The sequence below is a fragment of the Somniosus microcephalus genome, chromosome 18 (assembly GCF_052327205.1).
Source record: "Somniosus microcephalus isolate GS21.2 chromosome 18, FLI_Smic_1.0, whole genome shotgun sequence".
NCBI lineage: Eukaryota > Metazoa > Chordata > Chondrichthyes > Squaliformes > Somniosidae > Somniosus > Somniosus microcephalus.
The window spans coordinates 33,911,150-33,933,807 of NC_141004.1; the positions used below are offsets into that span (position 1 = coordinate 33,911,150).

Below are 22,658 nucleotides of genomic sequence, written 5' to 3' on the forward strand. Positions count from 1 at the left end.
CATAGTATTGTGGATATTAAAACCACTTTACAGCGACCAGCAACATTAAAATATAGTCCAATACTGTTAGAAAGCAATGGAAATGATTTTGCAAGCAAGAAGGTATTGTTCTCATCCAGTTCTGAGGATTTTGGCTATATGGGCATGGAGCGTGGGTGTCTCAGCTTCCGAGGAGTTATGCTAATTGAGATCCCTCGCATGATCGCTATTTTAAATTACTGTACTAACAGTATTTTTTTCCGTAGGAAACAAATCTCAGACACCATTACATTAACATTTCAGAGTAACTCGTACATTAAAAAAAATTGCTGAATTTTTTTTTTTTTTTTATAAATGGAAGCATTTTAGCCTTTCCCCTTTTCTTCCCCTTCCTTCTTGGGAGTATGGTTCCATGGGCATTGGGTGCTCGCTTGTACCTCAGCCAAGTGACCATTCTTTATTTGTGAGCTTAGGTGGAGAATGCTAGCAGATACCTTTGACTACGGAGTCCAATTCTGTCCTGAACTGACATACAGACACACACACACTCTCATCAAGGTTTGTTGGATAGCAATAAGGACTGGGAACTCTGGACAATTTCCGCACCCCCTCCATCCCAAAACTGCCGAGGCCAATTGCAATATCCACGCTGTCATCATGGCTGAGTTCTAACCTGGGATCTTCCTGGCCTGCAACACAGCTAATTGCTGCCTTAATCAATTCATCGGGAGAACTGAATATACATTTTGAGCTCATCATTTTTACTGAAATATTGCTAATGGCTCCAGTGATATAGCATTATTATCCATATGATCAAATTGATCCCTGGATGTCCTGCAGTCATGTTCTTGTTTGCTGTAGGGCATCAGTCATCATAGCAATATAATATTAGGAGAGCGCTTCATTTAAGTGATTTACCCACGAATAATAAAGGTTTGTTATAAGCACTTTTCAATAGCTTACCTGCTGTCTAGCCCTGTGCTGCACGCAGATATTTCCTCATCACTGCTGAGCTCTCCATTTTCTGAAAGTCACAAACATTAGATAAGAGAAAAGCTGATTATCCAATTTGTCATACTTCAAAGTCTTCATGTAAGATTGCATCCCATAATTCACACATTAAAACAAAGCTCTTATATTTTTAGTTCTGTCACCTTGTCACTTGATGTTTCACAAACATGCACAATGAACTGTAGAGTTTCTGATGCTGTTTATTACCAAGCAGAACAACACAGAACATCTTTCCATTTGTATAACGTGAATACATTGTACACTGAAATCAAGAAAGTTGTGTCCTAATTTGTGTCCTAATTGTGGTGAAGATTTTTTTTTAATCTTTGGAGCAGTATGGCAACATTTTGATTTAAATCCTGTAAATATTAGTAATTACAGTATATGAAAAATCATATTGGAATTCTCTGGGAACACCGACATACATTCGCCATTTATGTGAAGCTTACTGCAGAAAATCCTCAATTCTCTGATCTGCCTATTTTAAATTGATGCCTTGTGTAAAAAAAAAGTCTTCAGTTTAATGTGTTAACAGTGTAATGTTCAGTATATTGTTACTGTAACTACAGAATATTTGAAACACCTTTCCCAGTTGCTATGAAAAATGAAACCAAGTCAGTGCGGAAGCATGGAATAAAGGATGCAAAACTACAAATCTTACAGCCTCTGTGCTATTTCATTATAAAATATATAAACCCAAAGAGACATTGTGATCAGTAAAGAGTGCATTACCTTGTGAGACGCTTTGAAGCAATGTCTGTAGTTCAGGAATAGATTCAGCTTTTTCCCTCAACATGTTAATCAGCTGAGTTGGAACAGAATCTGTCACATCTGTTTGCTTTAATCGACCTTCCAGCAACTTAACCTGAGCCTCTTTTTGAGCCACCTGCATGCCCTGGACATGAAAACAATTGAAGAGCGGAAGTTGAATTTTAGCCAGATTTCAGGAACTACAGAACCTTATATTTTGTAATTTTATATTGGTTTCTTATTATTAGTGTTATTAATGAAAAAGTCCAAATAAATTTAAAGACTGAGCTGCCCAGCAAATTAGCAAGCAATGCCACCCTGTGACCTCAGAAATACTTTATAGGGCTGATTCCCCAAGTGGGTGCTTGCAGCATGAAGCAATGCTCATCGGTTGTGCTAGTTGGGAAATCACAGGCCCGTTGCCCCTCATTTTCTATCCATAATTAAATAGATGGACCATCAGGCATTGTTGGCCCACAAATTCCTGGCCAGTCCTCCTTGTAGAGCACTGCTCCATACTGGGAGTGCCCAATCAGGGAATCTGCCAATATAGGAACTGCTTGCAATACAAAGTACTTCTCCCCAGTTTTAAACTGTTTGTGTTATTAATAATTTCCTAAAAATCAAGAGGAAATATGATTTACTATCACTGCAGTTCTACCTTGGGGAACTAATACCCATAAAAAGCCATTAGCTAAATTTCATTTATTTGAAGCGCTCTTTAAAGCTACATTTTATTTATTTTTCATGAAAATATGTTTCCCTTTTTTTCCTCCCCTCACCATTTCTTTTCCTTCACCAGTAACAGACATCAATTTAAGCACAGTTGTACAGATGCCTTCCAATGTCTCACCCAAGTGCCCATTATTTGCGGGTGCCCCATTCAATGAAACTTGTGTGGAGGCTCTAAAAGGCAAGTTTAAACTTAATCTTTTGGGGCCATAAAGGAGCAGGAGTGCTCCTCCGGGCCCCACAAGGAAATTTTGTGCCTCTGTTACCCTGGGCTCTGGGCCCTTCCGACCAGCGAGACCCCGTCAAACCCCCCCCCTATCCCACGACTTAACTGAGTACCAACGGGCAGCCTCTGAGCTGCCCAATCTTTGTCCGCCTGCAGCCAGCCAGCTGCCTGTTTTGGGCGGGCAGATGGCTGGTGGGAAGTACATGAGGCCTCGCCATTAATATGGGCTGGGCCTCCCACACACTCCTGGCCAGATGGCCAGCGCATCCCACTAGCTTCGCCGTCAGGAGTTAAAATTCCCCTTTACGGGTCAGCAGGGTACTTCACCATGGGCATCGTAGATCGAGCCCAATTCTGTCTTCACCCAATATCTGCACAGCCAGCAGGGGTTTGCTGGAAAGCGATCAGAACCATGAGTCGCGGCCACTGTGGCACCACAGTCGATTTTAGTACCACAACCGTCATTTAGATCAACTAAGTCACCACGGAAAGAAGACTGAACCTGGGACCTTCTTGGTCTATACTGCTCAGTTGTTCACCGTAACCCCACTGAGCCATGGAGGAGCCACTATGTGAAGGTTCGATTTACACCCAACATAGTCATGTCAGCCACCAGCCAGACCTCTTCGTGGGATCTTGAAAATCCCATACACAGGATTCAATGCTGAAAAGCACAGAATCATCTCACTCCCAAATACCTTGCAGTGCATCATGGAGGTAGTATACTTTCAGGGTATGTGGCTTAATCACAGAACAAAACAAATATTTACTTTGTTATTCATCACATGTCACTGTGCGGAAACTAAAAGCACCAATGCCTTTACCAGCAGCATGAAATGCCTGAAATATATGCTGGAGAACAGATTCATCCAGGTTTAGTGCTGGCTAGTATTGTGGAAATGCATCAGAGTAAGGGGTGATATTAAAGATTGAAACTAGTTGGTTACAATACAAATACTTCTGTTTGCTGACCACTTTACAGCCCCCTAAGACAGTTAATCAATTACACTTATGAAAGGGTTCATTGGAGATGACCCTTTCTCACCTTGTCGATCGACATTTTAAGAAAGTGGTCCAGCAGGTGGCGTGCTTCAGCCAAGGAACACGAACTGATGACAACAGATGTGTCTGTTGAGTTAATCTCATCCTGCAAATCACAGTGAGAAAGAAATCAATATAAAACAAACAGCCACTGGTGAAAGCACCGAGGAGCCAATGTGCATAAGCATCTTTTATTCAGGCCCAGCCCACTGCTTTTCAAACAGTAATGCTCTCCATTCAGAGCAGACTGGCAGGTAGACAGCCTAATCGCCAGTCACCATCATGATTATTTCACTCCAGAGTGGCACAACACATCAGAACACAAAGAACGTCTGGCATCTTTGCATTTACATTAGTCTGTCATTTTCATTTCTCACATTTGTTCAAATTATATTTTTCTCCTATTTTTGGCCACTCTTGTCAAAGATCATGGTGAATCTTTGGAATTCTCTACCCCAGAGGGCTGTGGAGGCTCAGTCGTTGAGTATATTCAAGACAGAGATCGGTAGAGTTTTGGATATTAAGGGAACCAAGGGATATGGGGATAGTGCAGGAAGGTTGAGTTGAGGTAGAAGATCAGCCATGATCTTATTGAATGGCGGAGCAGGCTTGAGGGGCTTAATGGCCTACTCCTGCTCCTATTTCTTATGTTTATCACTACTTTACTTATATTAGTTACAAATGGGAGTTCTGGTGTTCCTCATTGTGGTCACTCGTGGATACTCCTAGCCTAGTTTCTTTGAAGGTTAATGTTCTTTCAAATTTTCTGTATTATTTAGCGTGTAATGGTTACTCTTTAATACTCCACTCTGCTAAGTGAGCAGACCTCACAAAAAACAAGTCAGTCAGAACTGGCAATAAATATTGGGTATAATTTCTATTTTGAGACAAAAAAAGCTTGTACTTCCCACCCACCTCCGTCAGCTTAACCATAAAACACTGAAAAGGTGAAGCTGTCAGTTGCTTATAATGGATTCACTCAAAATAATGCTGCAACAAGCCAAGTTAAGTTTTACGTGGTTTAAAAAAAACAAGTGTTACATTTTAATTAATTACAGGCTTTTCAAACAATTTAATTACACTTTCCCACATTTATCCGGGCCAAGTGCCTTTCAGTTTCCTTTAAAAAAAGTCATTGCAGTCAGCGCTGAAACCCATTAAAAACCAGTAGCATTAGCGCTGGCCATTTAACACTTTGCATTTTCCTAAAAGTAGCAACTGCTTTCGAGGACAAGGCTACTGACAGATCAGTCTTCACTTTGGGGGTTGATTTTCCCGAAGCTGCCGGGAAGAAGGCGGGACTACAACTTTCGGGTTTTAGACCCGCCTACTTCGACGTCCGGCCAATCCGTGCGATTTCCCCTTAGTTGAACCCACCCAGCGGGCTCAGCAGGCCAAGGGCCACCCGGCAACAGGTGACGTCACAGACTGCAATTTCATCTGTCAAGAGTTCTTGACAGATGAAATATCAGTGTTTCACAGCGGTTTGAAGTTGTGAAACACTGACAGTCTGAGTTCTGACATGAGTCCTTCTTGCATAGACTCAGTTAGAACTCACATCAGCACTCAAAGCTGAAGGCTGTCACTTTTCACAGATCGCAGCTGTTCAGCTTTAAGTACTGGCTGAGTGATGGGCTCCCGACGGCTACAGGAAGAAAGGCTGTTAAGGTAAGTACAGGTAAGTAAAAGTTCTTTACACACTTTAAACACACCAAACACACTTACCTTTGCACTCATGCACCCATCACTCACCTGAGCACCGACATCGCGACCCCTCCAACTCCTTCAACCCGACGGCCCGCCTGCTCTAACCTGGCGTGGTTTGGAGCCGTCGGGAAACCCACACAAAACCCCTCAAAATAGGGATTAGGCTAAAAACTGCCCGTTAACAGGCAGTTAATTGGCACTAATCCCTTCCCGGCTGGTTTCGGCGGGTCCCAGTGCGGGACGGGTACCCGCCGCCCCTGAAAGTTGCGTGGAGCGGGGTTTTGGGCAGGATGGTGTCGGGACCCCCAAATTCGGGATTTCCCCCCCCCCCCCCCCCAACACGCCTGAAACCCCGCCTGACGGCTCCACGAAAATCAACCCCTTGGTGTCATAGAAACATAGAAAACATAGAAAAATAGGAGGAGTAGGCCATTCGGCCCTTCGAGCCTGCTCCGCCATTCAATATGATCATAGCTGATCCTCTAACTCAATACCATATTCCCGCGCTCTCCCTATACCCCTTGATGCCTTTGTGTCTAGAAATCTATCTATCTCCTTCTTAAATATATTCAGTGACTTGGCCTCCACAGCCTTCTGTGGTAGAGAATTCCACAGGTTCACCACCCTCGGTGAAGAAATTTCTCCTCATCTCAGTCCTAAATGTCCTACCTCGTATCCTGAGACTGTGTCAACCTGCTTTTTCCCTCTCAGCTTGATGGACCCTCTTTCACTTAGCCAACTTCTTGTATTTCCATTTCAGTCCTGCCTTACCCCCACTGCCTCAGCTATTCAGATTCCCTGTCTCTAATTTCTTTATTTATGCTTTTTACCCCACTGTCCCCTGTTAATATCACATTAGCCACTAAATTGTCTCCTGCTTTACTTTTAAGATCATTCTACATACACTACGGGCTGGATTTTCATTGAGGCGGCGGGACTACAACTTTCGGGGTTGTAGTCCCGCCTCCATCGCGTTCTAGCCAACCCACGCGATTTTGACTTGATTGACCTTGTTGAGCCCACCCAACGGGCTCAGCAGCCAATTAAGGGCCATCCGGCAACAGGTGACGTCACAGATTGATATTTCATCTGTCAAGACCTTTTGACAGATGAAATATCAGCATTTGACAGCTGTTTGTCAGTGTTTGACAGCTTCAATCTGTACTCCAGGTTAATTCCTTCCTCTCAGGATGATTTAAAGATCTCCCCGGAACAGAAAGCTGAATGCTGGTACTTTTGACAGATCGCGGCCCATTCTGCTTTCTGTGCCGGTGAGATGAGGGACTCCCGAGACCTGAAGGAAGGAAGGCTGTAAAGGTAAGTACATGTAAGTAAAACTTCTTTAAACACTTTACACAGACCAAACACACTTACCTCGGCACTCATGCACCCATCACTCACCTGAACACCGGACATCTCGACCACTCCAAGCCCTTTATCCCGACGGCCCGCCTTGCTAACTTGGCGGGGTTTGGAGCCGTCGGGAATCCCACATTTCACCAATGAAAATAGGGATTATGCTAAAAACTGCCTGTTAACTACCTGTTAACAGGCAGTTAATTGGCACTAATCCCCTTCCCGCCTCGGGGAGGCGGGTCCCAGTGCGAGTCGGGTACCCGCCTCCTTTGAAACCGGCATGGAGGCGGGTTGGGGGCGAGATGGGTTCGTGCCCCCTGATTTCGGGATTTTAACCCCCCACATGTCTCCAATCCCGCCTCCACGGCCCAATGAAAATCCTGCCCTACCTCTCTCGCATGTGTGTTTTTTTCCTTTACCTCCCCTTCCCTTTGTTCTACTGCCTCTAACAGCTGTTCATCTTTACATTTTCTAGTTCTGATGAAGGGTTACTCCTGAAACAGTAACTTGCCTGTTCTCTCCATAAATGCTGATCGACCTGTTGAATGTTTCCAGCATTTGTTATTGTTTCAGAATTTCAGTTTTTTGCTTTTTATTTATATTTATCTTCAACAGATACTAGTTTCAGATACTAAACCAAATTTTACATGCCTGCCCCACTCCAAAACACCTTAGCCGGAATACCTTGGTTTCCTCGATCTGCATTATGGTAGCCTGACATTCAAAAATGTTGTCATTAATATAGTCAATATTTGCATTTAAGGCCTCAAGCTCCTCATTTATTTCCTGGATGGACTTATCTTCTGGATTTTCCTTTAGAATCCGTTCCTTTTTCCCAAGTTGCATTTCCTGCAGGCCAATTAGTTCCTCTCGTTTCTGCAAAGGAATGGCAGACATTGACTGATTATTAATACTTTAAAAAGATGCAATACAAGGTGGGAAAAACTAGTTCAGGCTCAGTTGGTTCAAGGAATAATGAACCAGAAACATTTAAAGGTTGTTCAATTTGAATTCTATGACACTTGATAAAGGTTAAGCAAAATGGTCTTCCCATCATTGTCTGTCATTAAAAAAATAATTTCTACTGGTTTATGTAGACATATACATAGCAGTGTAGTATAATATACTGTAATGCCACACCTTAAAAGAGTCAAATTTCAATTTCTTACTAGTCCCAAATAGCAGGTTTAACAAATATTCTGATCAAAAATGTGAATATTATCAGCCTTTACCAATGGTCCAACAGCTTCCACAATATATGCAGATCCGAGTCTTACACTTCCAATTTTTTGTTAATATATTGTTTGTTTACTTGAGGATGTGGAAAAGGAAAAATGTTTTGAAGGAATGTGCTATCATTGTTTCTGGTGAGAGAACACCCCCTCAGTATGTGGGAACCGAGTTTTCCCCCTCTCCCATAAGTAATCCATTATCACTCCCAATTCTCCATAAAATTCTAGTATGGAACAGTTAAAGGCCCTTTCAAAATTAATTCATCTACTGAGCCAATTTAAACTAGTATTAGATTACCATGTCACCAAGTTATCTCATCCATTTTTTTTCTCTTTCTTGTGTAAAATAAAGTCAAAGCTGCTAAAATGGTGGAGTTTCAATATAGAATGTTCCAGGTTTCACCAGGAATTTAACTTTCCCCACGAACAATATTGCCCCCAATAATTTGCATTGGCAGCAATACAACACACTCTAGGATTTTGGACAGTTGGAGGTTAATTATTAGGTTATTTCAGTTCATACTCAACTGATTAATTTTAGTAGTGAAGCAGTAACAATGCACAAACTATGTTGCCCAAAGATACAGCTCCATTAACTGATTCAGTAGTATCTCAACTTGCTGCAGTTTAAGCAAGTTGGACTCTTGAAAGTAACTCAATCCAGGTAACTTTTTGTGGATTTTTTATTTGTATGCCTAACTGTATATAGATTATTCATACAATTATGAAAGAGTAAAAAAAAACCTTTAAAGAGTAACACTAGGGGCTATAATTTGCTGTAGCAGGGCAATGCCATTAGTTAGACTTGCCCATGCCCGTTTAATTGTGATGATATTTTGCGCCGCACGGTGCTAGAAGTGCGAGCTGATAACGTTGCAGCGAGGGAAATCGGGCATTTCGGACCTGAGTGAACAGAGCAAGCAACTGCGTATCTCCTTAACCAATCCGATTGAAGGATTGCCAAATTAACAGCGCAAGGACTGAGAAGGAAGTGTAAATTAGGCTGGGTGAATTCAATGCCAAATCAGGTACAGAAAGAGAAAGAGAGGGAAAGAAAGAGTGGATTAATAAAGAGGGAAAAAAAGAGACAGAAAGGAAAAGTAAAAACATATTTTAATTTAAAATTGTATATTTTTAAATTTTCCCAACAAAAATTTAAACCGGAAAAAATGAGACTCCACATTTGCAATAGTTAATTTTCAGTGCCAGAGAGATTCATTGGCAGTTATTAACATACAGAATCTGTGACACTTAATCCAGGCTTAACTAAATATGAGCGGACCTTAACTGGCTCCAAGTCAGGGTCCTTGCGTCCCTTCAGACCAGCCCTAACATTTGGTGGCGAGCTTAGTTTGTATCTACCGCGCCAATACAGCAACTTCATGCCATTGAATGCATTTCAACGGTGAGCCTGACTGTGAGATGCCGTTTTCGCAAAGCTCGTGGCGGAGCGGCACATCTCAGACAGCAACTTTTGTATTTCCGCGTGTAACTGCGCTTCTGTCCTCGCCTAAAGTTGCTGTGGCATTTGCGTATAAGTAACGGCGAGCGCCATTAGCCTCGCCGTTATTTTGACAGCACATTATGGGTTGTAGATGCAACAGTGATTCCGGTTTCAGAAGCAGAGATTAGATACAAATGGAAAACAATGCTGCAAAAGTCTGGAGAGTAACTCAGCATGCTTGTGTAATAAGTTAGTGTGAATACCCTGAGCAGGCGATTCATATCAGCTTCCAAGTTGGAAATAGTCATCCTCTGCATCACAATGTCAGTTACCCTGCGTTCCAATGCCTGCCATTTTAGCCGGGCTGTCTTAGAGAAACTCTCACCAACTCCCTTTTTCTGGTACTTGATCTTTCTGCAGAATAAAAAGGAAACAGTCAACTAGTTCAACAACAAAAAGACTCCGAACAAACATTAAAAGAGATACAGTGGGTTTATGTTATTAGTAGAGGTCAGGGAGAGAGGGAACATGGAATAAGGTCACTTATTTTAGTGAAATACATTTTCTCATATAACAAATCACAATTGACACAACTGCTGTGTTGTCAACACTTTGGGGGAATTAGCTGTAAATAACGTTTAACGCAATGTGGCCCATTAGCAGTCAAACTGGTGTCGTTGAATTGAGCCCCTGCCCCCTCCAAAGAATGTTTTTCCTTTCTTGTACGTTCCCTTGAGCCAGTCTGAAACCAGATTTTATATCACGCAGGTTCAGGTCAATAGAAAGGTTTGTGTTAGCCATTCACCCAAGTCCTCCACAGAGCAAAACCAGGAAGGAAATGAATGGTAGAAAAAAACCAACACCTTTAAAATAACCCCAGTGCTCATTGAACTTTAGATCCAAACTACTGAAAAAAGAAAATTTAAATGGAAAGGGAGGCCACATAAGGGGACATGTGGGATATCCAATTTATACCATCTGATAAAGGTAAATCGTTTCTCACAACTGGAATAAGCCTGTCCATCATGCACTCAATTTTATTTTTAACAATTGCAAGTGCGCAGCTTTTTCAACAGCCTCTGCCAAATCGAGTTACGTACCTATCATCAGAAGTGACAGTTCATTATTATAAAAATCCCCTGTGGTAAACCACTGTTTGTATTCCACTGTGTACATGCCTGGACATGCCTCGGCTGACTCCTCCCACAAGTCCTAGTATAAAGGTGACTGCTCCCCAGCCCCTTTGTATTCTGGACCGGTCGACCACTCGAGGCAGACCTTCATTCTTTTGTTAATAAAAGCCTTTAGTTACTCTCTTAACTCTCAGTCTTTTATGAGTAATTGATAGCGCATCATCCCCCAAACAGGATTTTATATATAGAAGAAATTCAAGCCATCTTGGCTTCAATTGGTCTGAATATTTAGCTCTCTGATGCTATGCAAAGCCAAAAAATACTTGTCAAAATTTTCATATTTACCACTGGATGTAATTTTTTAAAAAAACATACTTTGTTTCTAAGCTGTACTTCTTCCAATCTTGTCCTTTGCCACAAACCATTTAATTGGGTCAGATTTACAGCAGTATTGAGAGGAAAAGAATGACCCCAGTCTCTATTATCAGATGTTTTTCCACATCCTACTGTTAGTTTATCATATTCCATAAGATTAAAATATTTCTTGCATTGAAAGAAACTCATTAATGTTGATTTATTTTTCACCTTTTGAGATGCGTTACTGATTACATACGTACCTCACTGTCCTAGTTCCATTCGCTGCAGAAACTGTCTCATTCCAGACTGTATTGAACTTTCTGTTCCACTGTTTAACAATGTTGGACACGGACTTCGAAGCAGATTCTGGTTCTGAAGATGTGGTACTGGCCGAAAGCTCCGTCCCCGAGTCCAGGACATTTTGCTTCCGGCTTACACGGCCGGCGACTCGGTTGGACATTGGTTTGGTTAATCTTCGAAGAGCACTGACCTAAGCATAAGAAGAAAAACAGAATAATGACAGAAATTATATCAGAAGATGCAATGAGCTGCAGGTATTTGCTTTTAAAGGAGGGATCCCTTTCTTCATTGATGCTTCCTAATTGCAGTATTTTACTTTGATAAACATAATTGGCCCGTAATTTCCGATAGCAGGCTTCCTGCGTGCGGATGCCTATCGGAAAAAAATCTTACCCGAGGGCACTTCCGATCCTGGGCCTGTCCACAGTCGAAATGCGCAGGACCCACGTAACCCAGAGGCGCCGGCGGTTCGCAAGCATCCCTGGGATCACGTGGGCCAGGCGAGCCAATGAAAGAAGGGAATCTCCCTTCATACTTTTGACAGATAGACTCGTCAAAAGTATGAATGGAGATCACCCCAAAAAGACACTAAAACATTAAATAATTTTTTTTTTAAACCATCATCATGTTTTTAAAATTAGTTAAAATTACATTAAATTAAAAATTTTAAACAAAAATTTAATTTTTTGAAAAAAAATTAGTTTTTTTTTACAGGGCTAAAAATAAACTTACCTTTTTTAAAAGTATTTTTAAATTATAAATGAGTGAAAAACATTTTTTTTTAACTTTTTTAAGCTCTTATGCTGGTAAAAGCAGGCCTTACCCCTGCATTTACCAGGCGTAAGATTTCTAAGGGTTTTCAGCGGGCAGAGGTTCTCCAGAAAGCGGAACTCTCCCCCCGCAGAGACCCTTCTCCAGGGCAGGCGGCCGATCTGTCAAGAGCATTCTTGCCAGATCGGAAATGTCGGTTTTCAGCGCATGCACTTTGCATGCCTGAAACTGGCATTTCCGATGTCTCTACGGGTGTGTCCACAGCCCGTACACACCCGTAGGCATCGGAAAATACGGGCCACTATCTATTACCAATACCCGTTTCAAAATTTATCTGGATGTAAAATAATCCCGATTAACGTTCCCTCTATTAGTGAAATTTTTTGGAATATTTCTCAGCATCACCGACACAGGATGTGGAGCTTACAGAGTCCAGCATTGAAGGACCTTAATCTTAGGAATGAATGCTCCAGAATAAGGCCATACACTGTTCTTGTCATTAAGTGTTTTATTTCCCCAATAAAATCCCTGTAACTAGTTATTTATGTATATAAGTAAAAGTTTTCCTTCCCCTCTTGGAGTGTTTCAGCCAAAGCCTGAAATGGGACCTTTCCGCATAACTTTAGTTATGAGGTTCTCAGCTGCTGGGAACTTTCGGTCTGTGAAGAATCAACATTTTTCACTGCAGAATACTGTATTTTTTTTATAAATACTAAATTAAATAATTGCATTTACTTGATAAGGTAACAGCAAGAATGGTGGCATTTCTCTCACAAATACATGAGGATAGGTTGGGGAGTTTGTTTAATACCAGTACATACAGACATTAACACTGGACCCTTCAGCTGTCTCACAATTTAAATTGCATCTGGTAATTCTACTCCCTTCCAAAGTTAGGCTCTGCAGCCTGTCTGATATTATCAGACAAATGCTTAGTGTATTCGTGTCAAATGTCTTTGTCCACTATTTCAGCTGGGTTATTAACCTGTTCGAATCATATATGGAGGCTCAATTTAAGAACTACTTTTATTAGCTAATCATTGGTCCTTTTAACAATGAGGATGAGACACTTTAAAATGTTTCTATCTTAGTGGAATGACCACAATGTCATCATATAAATAAAAGACATATAAAGGATAACAGAGTAAATTGAACAGCACAAGAAACAGTGCAACAGACACGAGCTTCTGCTTTACAATATTATAAAGCAACCAACTATTGTAAAATGCATCAAGTTCACATTGACCGTCGGTTATTTTCAATCTGGATCTTTAATGGTAAATTCCCACCTCTTGTGTTTTTCTGCGTAGAACAATTTCTTGTTGCCGTTTTTGAGATTCCAAAGACCTAATTTGAAACTGAAATGAAAAATAATAGAAACACTCAGATTTATGAAGCCTCAGAACTAACTATAAACAGCAAACTTAGAAGGAAAATGTCTGGGGTCTGCCCTGAAGAAAGGTAAATTAATATAGAATAGGGTGAATACAGATTACCACCAGCATCATCCCACTCCAACTTCAATCTGAATCCAGACAATTGGAACAACATCCACAGATTCTCATTTCATATAACACCAATTTTAAAAGATTAATAATTATGTGTGTAATTTCAGCAGTTTGCTACTTATCTGTAAATTTCAGGTCAAGTTTTTTTTTCCAATGAGGCAACTTCTCTGGACTTCTATTACTGGGCTTTTTTGGCAGTCACCAATTAATATTAAAGAGTTGTTTTTCACTGTTCCTTAACAAATATTTTATAGCCATTTAGGTGGGGAGCATCAATGTTGGGAATGGGTAACTTATCCACTAGCATGGGACTCCTTGTCATCTACCATCTCTGACTGAATAACAGGGCACTGTTACCTCACCGTCTGCCAAGGGTTTGCTAAAACTAGTTGTGAGAATGTGTGGGAAAGTTATCTAGAGGAGCAAAGCTCTGCCTGGGACTTTCTTTTCCTCTCTGTGGTGAACTGTTTGATCTTCACTCAACAGCGCTTCATCGTGGTGTGGCCAATAGCAGGAGATCACAGCCACTAAAACCTGCACCCAGTGACATGATGAGGCAGATTATAACTTTTACTATTTGTGGAAAACTGGCGGTAGCAGAATGGCCGTCCATTGTCCACCCCGCCCAAGTCCCCTTTCCACTAATGTCGCCTTCTTCTTAGGCAGTCCCTCGGAACCGAGGATGACTTGCTTCCACATTAAAAATGAGTTCTCAGGTGACTGATGGGTCCAATGCGAGCCGTGAGGGTCCTGACGTTCCAGGTCCCGAACTTCATTTTAAAGGGTGGAAGATGCCTGTGCGTGAATTCTTTTAACGTGGGGTGGCCGTTGCACACCAGCTACCACACGGGCTTGACAGAGCAAGATCTTGGTCCAATGGCAAGGGGATCCAAGACGATTGGAGACCAGGCTCTGCTACAACGGCCTAGCACACACACACACAAACATACTCCTATAGTCCTCCTCCCTCTTTCCCGCAGGTCCTCTCTGCCTGGGTTTCGTAGGATGTATTGTAGTCCTCCACGAATGTATGGGATGTATAACAGGCAGCCAAACCCCTACCACCAGTTTTCCACCCGGCTTTAAAAGCTAAAATCTGCCCCATGTGTTAGAGTTCCTACAGTGGTGCAGTACAAACACTTGTGCACTTTTGACATCCATGATCAGCATCAAGGCACAGACCAAACCAAAAGTAGGGTGGATTCCCCAAATTAACCCCAATCCCATAATAGCAACCCTTATTGCACCAATATGGATTTCCGAAGGAGCCATCTTTATGGGCTCTATGTGTGAAAGTGATAAAGTGTGATTGGTTTTCTGCAGTTCATCCACACACCTACCCATTTGAAGCCCTGCTGGGACTAATTTTACATAAAACCTTTACATCTGACAGAAATTTAAAAAGTGTCATTCCATCAGGATAAAACGAGTTCAAAACCTGGTCCCAGTGGTGAAAGTACAGTGTAATAATCCATTTTGTCATCCAGTCCCCCGTTTTATATCTTCGAAACTGAACAGTCATCCGTCCTGATATAACATTGATCTAAACAATCAACATCATATCAGAGGACTGTTTAACAACAACTTTCATTTATATAGTGCCATAAATTAACAAAAAGCTCCAAGGCATTTTATCAAACAAAATTTGACACCAACTACACAAGGTGATATTAGGACAGGTGACCAAAAGCTTGGTCAAAGAGGTAGGTTTTAAGGAGTGTCTTAAAGGAGGAGAGCGAGGTAGAGAAGTTTAAGGAGGGAATTCCAGAGCTTAAGGCCTAGGCAGTTTGTAACTCAGAACATCCCATTAGCCAAGAGGCCCTCTTTAATGCTGTCCATTTGTGAATATCTTTCCCATGTATTATTTGCTTCCAATGTGGATGTTGTTGCCAATCCTCATCCCTACTGCTGATTGTGGCCCCTTCCTTCCTTCCTCAGTACTTACTTCTTGCCTCCTCTGTTCCTTTTTCAGTTGCGCGATCTCGCGGTTCCTCTTGCTTTCAATCATCCTCATTCGCTGTTGGTCCTCCCTCATCTGTTTCATGAGAGTTACCTGACAAAACAAGATTCCAGGAAAAACATTTAAATTATTTGCACTGTAATAACTGGTCTTGTAAATAGTTAAATAAAAAGATAGTAATTCAAAGCAAACGTTTTGTCGTGAGGTAATGGAAATAGATTTTCACAAATAGTTAACTCTGCTGGTAAACCTCTTGATCTGCATAAAATGAGGTCTGGTCAGATCTTCTAAATGTTCTGTTTTTCTATCCGTAGCTGATTATCTTTCAAATTAAACATAAATGGCAGGAACCTTAGCTGCATGCCTGGGGTTGTAAAATCTGTGTGACCAGTAGAAGTATCACAGTTACAGCAATTAAGAATAAAAACAAACTGGTAATTGCAAGAGGTTCTCTCTAGATTATTAGCACTTACTAAGGAAAAATGCATCTGATAGGGCTGGATTTTCCAAGCCCCGAGGAGGCGGGCATGGAGGCGGGACAGCCGGTAAATACGGAGAAAGTGGGGGCGGATGGCAAAGCCGCCCCCATCCTGTCTCAGTGCCCTTTTGCCAGGGGGCAGGAAGATGTGCAGCTTTGGGTCCCGTCTCCTGGAGGCGGGAAAGGCATTTAATCCTTTTAACTGCCTGTTACCAGGTAGTTAACAGGCAGAAAAAAGGATTAGTGCCATTTTACCTTCACAGGTGAAGGCTTCCCAACCTCGGAGAACACCGCCAGGTTGGAGGAGATGTGGAGGAGGTCTACGGTGGTCAGAGGCACCTGGAAGTAAGGTGTAGAGGTGAGTGATGGGTGCAAGTGTGGAGTGGTAATTATGCAAGGTGAGTGATAAGTTTTAAAAAGTGTTCACTTACCTTGTTTTCTCTCTACAGCCTTCAGCCACGCTGGATCGGGAGAGCCGACATCCTCCTAGTCAATTTCACAGACTGGCTAATGGAACCTCCGTACCAACAGCCATGTGAAATTTACAAATTTGAAAGGTTTGATGAGTCCTGAACACAAAGATTCATCAAACTAAAGAGAATGTCAGTGTTTGACAGCTTCACAGAGCTGTCAAACGCTGGCATTTCTTCTTTCAAGAAGTCTTGACAGATAGATCACGTCAACGTCAGACGTGCCGTCAGTGACTTCCTCCCTAATTGGCCTGCTGAGCCCGCAGGGCGAGCTTAACAAGCTCAATCAGGAGAAAATCCCTCTGGTTGGTCAGGCGAGGATGGAGGCGGGACATTGACATGACAAGCAGCTGTCCCGCCTCCAACTCTCCTCCATTCACAAAATCCAGATTGTTGTGCGGTGTCCGTTCATCCATTGTCGCAGTGTCTGCATGGTCTCGCCGATGTACCATGCTCTGGGGCATCCTTTCCTGCAATGTATGAGGTAGATCCGCACAACAATCGCCAGACAGGAGTGTTCCCTCCCAGTCGGGGAACACTTCAGCAGTCAAGGACATTCAGCCGCCGATCTTCGGGTAAGCATTCTCCAAGGCGGCCTTCGAGACACACGACAACGCAAAATCGTCGAGCAGAACCGGATAGCCAAGTTCCGCACTCATAAGGACGGCCTCAACCGGGATCTTGGGTTCATGTCATGCTACATGTAACCCCACCCGACGTAGAGTCATCCAGACTTGAGTCGTCGCTGGCTTGTTCTCTCTGCACAGGTGCGGCCGGACTTGCTGTGATTTCCAGCAAAGTTTTTTTTTCTGTTTTTCATACAGACCCCAGCATCTGCAACATTTGACCCCTTGTGACCCCACCTCATTGTTCTTTGATGTAATGTTTTCCTGACTGACCTGTTTGGACACCATTCACACCTTTGGTTGCTGTGATTATCTCTCTGCCGAGGTGTGATAAAGGGCAGTTAGAAAGATTACCTGTAATCATCTGGCAGTTTTCTCTGACTATATATGCTGTGCCTATATGCTTCTCTTCACTTCACCTGACGAAGGAGCAGCGCTCTGAAGGCTTGTGATTTCAAATAAAGCTGTTGGACTATAACCTGGTGTTGTGTGACTTCCTACATTTGTCCACCCCAGTCCAACACCGGCATCTCCACATCATGTCACCAAGAAGGCATGGTTAGAGGTGGCTGAGATCAGTAACATGAGTATAGTGCCCCATACCTGGATCTAGTGCAGGAAGGTGGTCAGGAAAGGTGAGCATAGCTGCAGATTCACCTACATCCTGTCGTGCACACCGTCCCCCACTCCGTCTTGTCAAGCGTACTCCATCATATCACTCCCCACCGCTACTTAAGTTTCAACAGCACCCATCGTTCACTTTCTATGCACTTCCTCACGTCCCCATTTATCCAGCTGCTAATCACCCCAATCCTTATGCAATGTGATGCCACCGCTGTCAGCTCACCTGATTCGAAGCACACGCCCTCAAATGCATGCCAGTGGCTCTCGTGATGCATCTGCCTGATAGTCACCCTCACCAAATGCAATGCATCCATCAGATAAGCACGTGCCTTACAGTCACATAGATCTATCGTTCCCCCTTGCAGGAGAAGAGAGCACAAAATACAAGGGAGAGGACTGGAAGAGGCCATGGATAGTGCAGCTGACATCTGCAGGAGGAAGAGGCCATGGAGATCAGTGGGATATCTGCATCCCTGACCATCGGAGATGGAGAGACTGGGAATTCATAGCTGCATGGGGACAGCATTGAATATCTCCGACCCACATCTCATACAAAATTCAGTCATGTTGACTTGATTTCAGCAACGAGTGAAATATGATCATCTTAATTATGCTAAGTAGCATCGTTTTTACATTGCAATTACTAATTCATATTCATCTCTTCTCTCCCCCAGGGCCAGCACGCAAAGAACAGCAGCCCATGGCCCATCCAGATGATGATTCCTCAGGAGGAGCGGATTCATTCTGAGGGTGCACGGTCACATGATGCATGCTCACCAGGAACCACAGCAGATAGGAGCAATGTTCCCTCTAATTTTTTTTTGGGTGCATGGCCCCTTTAACGGGCTGCGTGGCTGGCCTGACATTGGTTGCCCCATCTTTTGCTTCCTCTCCATTGGAATCCTCATCAGATGATGAGTGATTAGCGGCTTGTTCCTCCTCCACCTCTAGTTCTCACTGCTGCACTATGCACACAATTATCCTAGAGACCCTTACTGGCGAGTACTGAAGGGTGCCGCCACACCTGTCCAGGCACCCGAAGCACATCTTGAGCATGCCGATGACTTACTCGGTGACACATCTGCTGGTCATATGGCTGTCGTTGTACTGCTCTTGGGTGCATTGGTGGGGTTCCTCAGAGATGTCATCAGCCAGGTTTGAGGGGGGTATCCTTTGTCACCTAACAGCCACCTCTTAAGGGTGGTTCCAGGTATGACCAGGTCGAGGAGGATGGACTGCCGCAGTATGAAAGCATCTTGGCAGCTCCCAGGGAATCTAGCGCAGATCTGCATGAATCCTTTTTGCGGTTGCACACCAGCTGAACATTGATGGAACGAAACCCCTTGCGGTTGACGAGTACTCCTGGTTGATCTGGAGGTGCTTGGCTTGCCACGTGTGTACTGAACCGTTACTAATCTCGGGACTCCGGACCTTTAACTAGCCCATGAAGTGCCGCTCAATCGCCCCTCCGTTTTAATGGCAGGTTTGCAGGAGGCGTTTAGTTCAAATTGCGGTAAAAATCTCACTCAATCACCGTAGTTTAAATATTAAAAACTCACTAACCCACCTCTACAGAGGGGGCTACTGACACGCACCCAAACCCGCCGCTGTTAAACATGAAGTAGGTATGTTCATGGCAGGTTGGTTTCAAGTTTTAGATTTCTGCCAATTTAAAACACCCCTCCCCCTTCGCCCGTCATATGGCCCGGGGTGGGGGGGGGGGGGGGGGCGGTGCGGTTGAAATTTCCCCCTTGTGCCCTGAAACACAAGAACAGGAATGATGTTCTGTTACTTGGTAGTAATAATAGCTTCCAATGATTACAACAGATTGAAATTAAGAGTCTTCCAGATTCCTCAAACAGAAAGTTCCAGGTTTAATCCTTGGATCCAGTCGAGTTACCGGATAGTACCTGACGTAAGAAAACTACTAGGCACTTGGTCTGAGTATTAAACAAGGCTTTAATCAACTGTTTTTCAACATGGGGATCTAGTTGTGTCCTTCACTAGTTCCTGTTAAAGAATGTCCTGCACAAGCTGGGCCCATGCCCGAGTATTTATACTCTCCCTGGACAGCGCCACCAGCAGCAGTATTATTTCATAAGTCATTTCCCATGAATGACAAGATTCATGTCAGTACTACGTGTGGTAGTAGATGTTATCATGTTTTGGCAATGGAGTAGAAAATCAGCCACGTATCTCACTTCCTAGTCACTATCCTCTGGAAATTGTGTCTATGTGTGGGCATTGGGTGAGGACAGGCTGAGACTTGGCTATAGATTTCCAATCCCCATGGTCAAATATTCACTGTCTTGGCTAATATGTTCATAATGGACAAGTTGGCCAGATAATGGAACATAGCTGATGCTGGTAGAACCATACTGATACGCTGATCAATTACTCCATAAAAGGCGATGAATTAGGAAAGTAATGAAGAGGTTTTTATTAACTAAAGAACAGAGCATGCCTCTCGTGGCCAACTGGTTCCAAGAAGGAAGTGGGTTGCCGAAACACCCACCTTTATACCTGGTCATGTGGGCGGAGCCAGCTGAGGCATGCATTGGTACCAGAGGTAACAATATGCAATAACGATAACAGTAGGATACAATAACAGTGGTTTACCACACATACCCCAGGAAGTGTTCCACGCCTGCAGCAGCAAAAAGGAAGAAAATTAGCAAAAGAAAATGTGTATGTGTGTGTTACCTTGGTTTTCCTCATTTCAGCCACTTCACTCTGCAGTTTCCTCAGCTCTCGTTCATACCGGGTTTGATTCTTCAGGAGGCGTGCATGCTCTTTCTGTGCTACCTGCAGTTTCTGCAGCTCTCGATTCATTTCCTTCAGTTTCTTCTCATAGTCTGCTTTAATCTTGCTGGCTCGCTCTTCTGTGTTGCATTCCATGGAACCTGAGCAGAGTCACAGAAACAATTCAAACATTTACCAGTTCAAAGTGCGACCTAAAGCTGGAATGCCAGCATAGTGCAGTGGTGCACCATCATGCTGTGCCAGAGATCTAGGAGATGACATTACTACCAGGGCAATTCCACACAGCAAATTTCCAATTTCAGTTGGACCATCATGTGGAGGTACTTCAAGATGGGAGGCAAAGAAAGATAGAAAGCTGGTGAAAGAGGAGAAATTGGAGAGAGCCAAAATAGGTCACTCTCACACCGTAGCAGAAGAGTCTTTAAATGCTTGAGCTCAGTGCCCTGAAGAAGCACCAGCCTCAGACATTACAGTGAGCCTCATTGTTACAAAGACAAAATGGACATCTTGACCTTTTCAGCTGCCACAGCAGCACTGGCTTTTAATCACCCATCCCGCCACCGTCGCACCCACCCACCCCCACCTTTACAGGAGGGCTGCCTTAAGAGGGCACTAATAGTGTCCATAATCTGGAAAAGAAACATCCAGCTTCTAAGGAGGCCCACAAAGCGCATGATCCCAGCTCACTGAAGGTGTTGCCCTTGGAAGTGCTTTCCACTGCACCCCCAATAGGGGACTACTTCTAAAACCATTTGACAGTATGCAGAACACCTTCTCGCTCTCTAGTTTATTTTTAAAGGAGAAATGGCTCACAACCAAAGACAAGGAAATACAACCTCAATCCCCCCAGAGTCCTGCTATAATTCATCAGTCAGCCATCTCAGAAGATCCTGCCACTTTAGAAGAATTAAGAGCCCAAGACTGAATGGGCACGCAAGTGTAGGTACCCAGGGGAAACCACAATGGCCTTAAACAGCAAGAACACCTTAGCTTTGTTGTCAATGAGATGTATTTATTACTGACGGGATAGGTGCAGACTGATTTGGGGAAAGGTGAGGGAATGCCGGCACAAACAGTAGCAGAATGATCTCCAAGTGGCAGCCTGGGAAGTTATGCAGGAGAGCTACATGTCAGGAGACTGTACTGGCTGGAATAATCTGCCAATGGGCTCTTAAGTCAGCTGAAGGTCTCCCTTTGGTGCTGCACCTACAGCTGTCCAGCAGATGGCACAACTCAGTTCCTGCTTTGTGGGAGAAGTGCAGCTTTTTTGAACATTGCTCTCGATTGCAGTGAAGCAATCCATCTAGCATTTGGAGACAGGAAGGCGTGGGTACCAGCAGATAGGCGCCAGAGGTCAACTACAGTGACTGTTCAGCCTGGCATCTCTTGTGGTAGTCCTCCTGATTATCCTGCTCAAAGCGGAGGAACAAAGGCCATTGGTTTTTGAAGCGCAGCTTGCAACCAGAACACTTGAAAAGAAAAGTCAAAGGCCTTTAATAATACTTCAAAATAAATTTTAAAACTCTTAATTATACACTGTAAATATACTTTCAAAGAAACTTGAAGAAACCTACAAAAAAAACTTAAAAGCAGTTCTAAATACTTAAAATGAGCTTAGATACTTAAAAATATATTTGAAAAAAACTGAAATGATGCTGCTAAAAATTCCAGAGTTTCATTGGGGTTCCAAAAATGCCCCCGGCCCACCACAAGCGGGCCTCAACACCTCTTCCCCCGAGATGTTCTCTATTGCAAGGGGCCGCAGGATAGTAAGTGAGAGAAACGCAGTCCTGCATGAAACCCCATGGCCTAGCTTCATTTACCTGCAGTGAGGCAAGGCTGCAGCAGCTGAAGATATCTACCTCTAGCGAGGAATATTAAGCTGGGATATTTCTGGGGCAGAGGCCTGGAGGCAGATTTTGACTTTGTGCGGTAGTGTAAAATGGGTGGTCACGAAATGGCAGCCCATTTCATAGCTCGACCGATTCTTATTCCATTGAAGTTAAAGGACCAAGGTCATAATTAATTGGGATCTCTTCTTCCCCTCCATCGACTAGCCATATTTTTTATTTAAAGCATAAAAATGGTTAAATGTCAATGCCGAGAAATAAAATACATTGTACACTGCCGAGACCAAAAATGAACTGAATCAGCGACCAGGACTATTTTTTTGTTGGGGGTTGAGGGCGA

General features: G+C 43.2%; 1 protein-coding gene across 3 annotated transcripts in view; it reads right to left on the reverse strand.

The window, feature by feature from the left end:
* The window catches only part of kif21b (kinesin family member 21B), a 175,791-nt gene that overhangs the window by 47,358 nt on the left and 105,775 nt on the right, over positions 1–22,658 (reverse strand). For all 3 annotated transcript variants that reach the window (XR_015081709.1, XR_015081710.1, XM_086011338.1), the window contains exons 15-23: positions 20,409–20,608; positions 15,493–15,600; positions 13,329–13,397; positions 11,229–11,458; positions 9,742–9,892; positions 7,487–7,678; positions 3,744–3,845; positions 1,723–1,885; positions 943–1,003 (exon numbers count right to left, since the gene is read on the reverse strand). Coding sequence is in view for 1 of the 3 variants with exons in the window: in XM_086011338.1 (XP_085867464.1) it covers positions 943–1,003; positions 1,723–1,885; positions 3,744–3,845; positions 7,487–7,678; positions 9,742–9,892; positions 11,229–11,458; positions 13,329–13,397; positions 15,493–15,600; positions 20,409–20,608 (1,276 nt within the window). In the remaining 2 variants the exon portion in view is untranslated. The remainder of the gene's footprint in view (positions 1–942; positions 1,004–1,722; positions 1,886–3,743; positions 3,846–7,486; positions 7,679–9,741; positions 9,893–11,228; positions 11,459–13,328; positions 13,398–15,492; positions 15,601–20,408; positions 20,609–22,658) is intronic.